General features: G+C 61.4%; 1 protein-coding gene across 1 annotated transcript in view; it reads left to right on the plus strand.

Moving 5' to 3' along the window:
- The first annotated feature begins 445 nt into the window (after positions 1–445).
- Positions 446–6,612, plus strand: part of TECPR1 (tectonin beta-propeller repeat containing 1) — a 23,610-nt gene continuing 17,443 nt past the window's right edge. The window contains exons 1-5 of the mRNA XM_025043168.1: positions 446–3,375; positions 3,519–3,754; positions 4,114–4,296; positions 4,521–4,643; positions 5,584–5,895. Of these exons, the coding sequence (XP_024898936.1) occupies positions 3,530–3,754; positions 4,114–4,296; positions 4,521–4,643; positions 5,584–5,895 (843 nt within the window). The 5' untranslated portion in view covers positions 446–3,375; positions 3,519–3,529. The remainder of the gene's footprint in view (positions 3,376–3,518; positions 3,755–4,113; positions 4,297–4,520; positions 4,644–5,583; positions 5,896–6,612) is intronic.

The raw sequence follows: 6,612 nt of genomic DNA on the forward strand, positions 1-6,612 counted from the left end.
TCCGCCGCCGCCCGCGCCGGGCGGGGAGGGACGCGCGGCGCTCGCGCTCTTTCCTGCCCCCGGGCCGGGCGCTGCCGCGTCCCCCAGCACGCAGCTGCCAGGGGACGGACGTGGGAAGAGGGGTGCCGGGGCGCGGCGGGTTCCGAGGACCGCGCGGGGAGGCACCCGCCTGTCACTCCCCCGGGCAGCGGGTCGGAGAAAATCTGCTTGTCGTGGGCTTAGCGCGGGCAGATGGTCAGTCAGGGCCGGGAGCTCCGACTGTGCTGCTGGTGGCCGGGCGGGGGGCCCAGCTGTCGTGGATGGACTAGTGGTTACCAGAGGATGGCCCTGTGCATGGCCCTGGAATGGACCTGTCCACGGGGCGGGCTCAGCGCGCCCCCTGCCCGGGGCGCCGGGCGGGCCCCCTTTGCAGGAAGGACTGTACCGTGCATGCCGTGTTGCTGTCTCCCGCCTCTGTGGACCCCGATGTCGCCTTCCAGCAGTAGGGACCTTAGTCGCCAGGACTCTCTTTCGGAAGCGGGTGGGCGTGGCGAGGGCGTAAGAAACAAACCAGCAGGAAGCCTCTCGGGATCCTAAAGCGGACTCCGGGAAGTAGATGCTTCCGGAGCTTTCTCAGGACTGAGTCCCTCCCTGTACCCCCCACCCCCACCTCCCTTCGGCACCTTTGGTCTACGAAGGGATCGGTTAATAAACGCGCTGAGGAGGGCAGATGGCTCTGAGGGTGGTGAGCAGAATGGCTGAAGGTCCAGCTGGGATTCATGATGCAGAGGTCCTTGGTGAATCTGAGGTTGCTTTCCTGGAAGATGCCGCCCCCCCCCACACACACACACACACATCCGTTCACCCCAGCAAAACAAAGCAATGCCAGGATCCCAGAATCACGAGACTCAGTGCTCCAACCCGCCTTTCAACAGTCCTTTGACCGGATGACCCAGTCTCCCTGACAGGCTACCTAATTGCCTCCCAGCCGGGAAATGGCCTGTGAGGAGTTGGGGCTGCATCCTGACGGGTGGAAAGGAGATACAACCGCCGTAGGGCGTTCACCTGGTGTCCCCTTTAGTCGGGAATTGACTAGAGTCGGGGTTCCACTCTGAAGGGAGTTTGCAAACACCCCCTCACCCCATCCTTTCCCTGCAGTAGTCTTCCATTAGGTGCCAAGGTTCAATTATGTCTATGTGGAAATTACTGCTTAGTCATTTCTCTGAAGGAAAGTGTATCAAATACAAGTGAAAGTCACCATTCATCGAGCTTAACCTGCAGACAGCCTGACTTACTTGGTTACATGTCCAGTGAACTGTGAGCTAAGAGACATCTTTAAAGACTGGATTTATATTAAAACAACGCTGTAGAAACCAACGTTTCCTCCAAAAAAAAAAAAACGTACCTTTCCCCCAACAATTTATGATGAGGATTTTCAAATATACAGCCAAGTTGAAAGAATTATACAGGAAACACCCACATACCCAACACTTAGATTCTACTATTGACGTTTTACTGTATTTGCTTTATCGCATACCTACCCGCCTATTATGACCTGACTTCTAACCTTAAGTAATTAATGATTATTTGGCTTCCCTGGAGCGGTATTTCCACCGTAGTTCAGGGAGTTGGCAGCGTGGCGGATGGAGGTGTGGTGAGTATCTGGAGCTTTGGGTGAACACCCAGGATGCGCAGAGCACTGTTAGGTACTGAGAAAATGAAGAGGCTGAAGACTCAGACTGACCAGAAGGGACTTGACTTTTGGTTTTGTTTGGAAGAGATGGAAGATAAGTGGCAGTTTGTGGAAGCAAATACCAAGTAAGAAAATGACACTCACTGAGTGCTTGCTGGACACTGAGCACTGTTTAGTATAAGCTGTATTATCTCACTTAATGCTCACAATAGCGACGTAAGTAGGTCACGATTTCTTTCTGCCTTTTACAGAAGGCACAGAGAGTAGTCGCCTTTTGGTGGTGCTAGAAAGAGGTGGAGCCAGGACCGGAATTCCAACAGTCTGGGTCCAGGGTGGCTCTGGGTGCTCTTAGTCACAGCAGAGATGCCACAGGGGGATAGTGGACCCTCCGGCCTGAGCAGGGAGGAGGGAAGGGCGATCTGAGGATTGCCACAGCTCCTCTAGACGCCCCGGCTCAGGCACCCGGCCTCAAGGCTTCATTTCCAAATGGCTCCAGAAGGCTGGCGTCCCGTGTGTTCGACTGGGCGCTGGCGCCCTGAGTGGCGAGATGGGGGTTCTTCGGCCATTACCCTGGGGTTCGCTCTGCTAGTCAGGCTCCCTCCTGTCGCCTCACTCCACTTCCTGTCTGAGGTTTCCCAAAGCTTGGCTCCTGTTCCCTATTCTGTCACTTCCTTTCCAACCCGCACTCTTTCTCCCTGGTGTTTTTAAGACATGTTGTTCCAAAGTTGCCCACTTGCCCGTGGCAGGTGCTCCTGCTTTCCAACGCATTGCATCTCGTGTTGCCAGTCCAGCCGCCGGACTTTCTGAAGTGCCCACGTGCCTCTGGCTACGCAGGGGCGGCCTGGCCCCAGCCTCCCGGTGTCCAGGGTGTCCAGACCGCGTCTCCAAAGCAGAGCCCTTGTGTCCTCACCTTTAGGCTCCTCCCTCCATCCTGGCCCTTGGGCGGTGCTCGGTCTGGGAAGTGGGAGCCGCCCTGTCAGGCAGAGCTGCTCGCTGCCGTTCCCCCTGCTGCCCTCGGCCAGCTGCTCGGTTTGGCTGTCGTGGGTCCAGCCATGTGGCCTCGTCATGGTGGGATGCTCGACCCTACCAGAAGCCAGGGCTCAGGGGTTACGCGCCGGGGGGCAGCAGCCCCAGCAGCCCGGGATGGGGAGCGTCAGTGTAGGGTGCAGCGACCGCCTTGGCCGCCGCACCAAGCAGGGAGGAAGAGGAGAGAGATGGGAGTAGGAACAGGGAATGGCGGGAGGAAAAGGACGCAGAAGAGAAGCAGGTGCTCGCACTAGGGGGTGAGGACAGGACCCCCCCGCCCTTGCCGCCGGCTCCCACGGGACCACGCAGGGCTGTGGCGGGGCTGCCAGGCCCGTGTGGACGCCCCTGTCAAACCCGTGTAGGAGGGTCCCATGGGACCGGCATGAGGGAGGGGCCCTGCCCACCGTGGGGCAGAGGCCTCCCGTGGAGGCAGCAGGATGTGTGTATGTTTGAGATTCGACTAAATATGTGACTTTTCATTTATTCTTTTGACGTGAAATATGACCAAATAATAACAGTCATTAAACTGGGGGAGGGAAGTACTTGGATGTTACATTTTTTTCTCCTCTGTACTTTTTTATATGTTTAAAAGAAACCCCCATAATCAGAGGGACAGGAAGGCAAAGAACAAAAACGGGCCCTAGAGTGGAAACGGGGCCCTGCCTCCGATTTGCGGGGTGAGCACTCATCTGCTGTCTGTGGCCTGAGACGGTCTCAGGGGGTGCCTGGGCCCTGCCTCGCCTGGCAGTCCGCTGGGGCTGGGAGCCTGGTGCTGGCTAGGAACGCTGACCCTTGCCTTCTGCCACCGGCTTCCCCGCAGCTGCCACCGCCATGCCCAGCTCCGCGCTGTGGGCGGTGGATCTCTTCGGGAGGGTGCACATGCTCTCCACAGCGGGGCAGTCCTGGGAGCTCTGCAGGGACACCCAGCTGGAGTTCAAGAGGGTCAGCGCGGCCACACAGTGCTGCTGGGGCCTCGCCTGCGACAACCAGGTCTACGTGTACGTGCGTGCCAGCGACGTCCCCATCCGCTGGCAGGAGGAGGCCTATGAGAATCAGGTGGGCTGCCCTGTGTTTGGGTTGCTGGTGGGTGGGTTGGCTGGAAGTAGAGCCCTTGTGCCCCAGAGCCCTGGCCGAGTCCCACCATCTGCCAGGATCCACGTTGCATAGTGTCCAGTGTCTGGGCCCAGAGCCCCTGTTGTGTCCTCACCAAGGCGGGCTGGCCAGGTCCACACAGGCTGGGCTCCCGGCGGTTTCCAGGGGCCCAGGATGGGTGTGCCCTCCACTGCTTGCCCCTCGGGGCGCTGGGTCAGGTGGCAGTTTCTCTGCCCTTTGGGGCCGTGATCATGTGCTGGCAGGGGCCCGGCTGCCCCAGGCCAGCTGCTCGCCCGAAGCCCATGCCTGCCCTCGGCCCTCAGCGCTGGAACCCCGTGGGCGGCTTCTGCGAGAAGCTCCTGCCAAGTGACCGCTGGCCGTGGAGCGACGTGAGCGGGCTCCAGCCCCGGCCGCTGGACGGGGTGGCGCTGCCCTCCCCGCACTGGGAGTGGGAATCCGACTGGCACGTGGACGAGAACTTCGGAGGGGAGCCCACCGAGAAGGGGGTAGGTGGACTCGCTTCCTGCCCTGGCTCCCCCACGGTGGGGGATGCTTTAGGCTTGGCCCGCCCCTCCGTGCTGTCCCCAGCATCCCCTGGGATCGACCCTAGCCTGTGCCCTATGTGCTCCCCACTTTCTGCACAGGATCGGTGGGGATCAGTGGTGCTCGCTCTCTCCACCCTGCTCCCCGCCTTCCCCAGAGCCTCATAGAGCCCCGCTTGGCGTTTCAGGGGTGGACATACGCCATCGACTTCCCGGCCACCTACACGAGAGACAAAAAGTGGAATTCCTGCGTGCGGCGGCGGCGGTGGCTCCGGTACAGGAGATACAAGTCCCGGGACACCTGGGCCCAGGTCGCGGAGCCCGCGCGTGGCCGGGGCGGGCCAGGGTCCAGACAGGAGTCCCACTGTCGGGGCGGGGGGGGCGCACGGCACACGGCCCTTGCTTCTGCCCTCCCCGCCTGTGCACAGGGCGCCACCACTACGCTGGGAACTTTGACCTGTCCCTTGGGACCTTTGACTTGTCTCTTGGGAGCGCCACGGCATTGCATGTCCCTTCATCTGGGAGGCTGCCACCGGGGGAGCCAGACCAGGACAGCTCAGGACTTGTCCTGACCCTGGTCTCTGGGCTGCCCTGACCCAGACTGAGGCTCAGGCCTTGCCTCTGTCACCCTGGTGGGAGCCACTCTGGCTCCCATGACCATGACCCAGACCGTACTGGTGTCCTGTGTGGGCTTTAACGAGAGGGAGGCCCCAGGCCCTCACCAGTCCTCTCTGCGAGGTGGGTCTGCCAGACCAGCCTGCCTGCTCCTCGGGCTGGGAGCAGCCGGGAGGGGAGAGCGTGGATGGCCAGTATCCCAGATGGCCTACAGGGCAGGGCCACGCCCTGTGGTGGGCCCTCTCCCAGGTGGGGGTGGAGTGGAGCGGTCAGGTAACTGCAGAGCGCACAGCCAGGACCCTCCGTGCCAGAGCAGCTGCTGCCACTCGGGGACAGCAGCTCAGGCCTGGCGGCCGTTAGAGGGAGGACAGGGGAGCGGGAACCCAAGGCTGGGAGCCCTCTGTCCTGATGTTCCTGCTCCGTGAAGTCAGACAGGTGTGCTCGGGGCTGGAGGACGGAAGGCAGCATGCTGAGGGCCGGAGTGGGCACTGCGGTGGGGCATGGCCGCCTGTCTGCTAGGAGGGTTGGTGCGCAGGGGCATAGCTCCACTATCCGCCAGGAGGGGACACAGTGCCATCTACTGGCCCAGGTGCCCACAGGGACTGACGGCCTCTGCCTTGTACCACTTTGTTCCAGATCCCTCAGAAGGATGACCCCAAGCAACTGCCTGACCCCTTCAACGACCTCTCTGTGGGGGGATGGGAAATAACCGATGAGCCCGTGGGCCACCTGTCCTTGTGGGCTGTGTCTCTGCAGGGAAAGGTAAGGCCTGTGCCCCCCTGTACTTTGCACAGGAGGTGGCTGTGGGGGGCTGGCCACAGGCAGGCGCAGGGCAGAGCAGTCGGCCCTGCGATGTTCTCCCAGGGGTGGGGGAAAGCGGAGGGCTGGCCCCGGGACCTCTGTCTCGCCCCCGTCCCCGCAGCTGGGGTTAGCCTGAGCTGGCGGCAGGTTACCCGGGCCCCACAGTCGTCCCTCCTATGAATCCCGATGTCCTGTGGACCTGCCGGGTCCTGCTCCTCCCAGAAGCCTCTGACCTCCTACCCCGCGCCTGGTCCTGGCCTGTCCCTCCTCTAAGCGCCCAGAGCATGATCAGTGCCTCCCCTGGGCTCAGATGCCGTGAGCGCGTTGCCTCGGACAGATCCCGAGCTCCCTTGTGGCATCTCCTGCACAGCAGTCTCTGGCAGTGCTGCGGGAGGGAGGGTGGTGAGTGCGTGGGCGGTGAGTGCGTGGGTGGTGGTTGGATGTGGGTGGGGAGTGCGTGGGTGGATGCGTGGGTGGTGGGTGGTGAGTGCGTGGGTGGTGAGTGCGTGGGTGGTGAGTGCGTGGGTGGATGCCTGGGTGGTGGGTGCGTGGGTGGATGCGTGGGTGGATGCGTGGGCGGGTAGGCAGAGGGATGGCGGGTGGATGTTTAGAGAGATCCTTCTCTCAGAGAGTCTGTGAACTACACAAAGGAGGAAAACCAGCCCCTGACGGCAGCAGCGACCAGTGGTCCTGAGTGCAGGTGACACAACACGTAGTTGTGGTTTGAGAGTGAACTTGGTGACCATTCACTACTCTCTGCCACGAATTGACCAAATGCTCTGGTCGGCTTTGGAAGAGTCACAGGCTTTGTCAGGCTCACCTCCGGGGTCCTGTCTGTCCCAGGCCTGGGTCACGCACAGTTTT

Source organism: Pteropus alecto, unplaced genomic scaffold, assembly GCF_000325575.1.
Source record: "Pteropus alecto unplaced genomic scaffold, ASM32557v1 scaffold40, whole genome shotgun sequence".
NCBI lineage: Eukaryota > Metazoa > Chordata > Mammalia > Chiroptera > Pteropodidae > Pteropus > Pteropus alecto.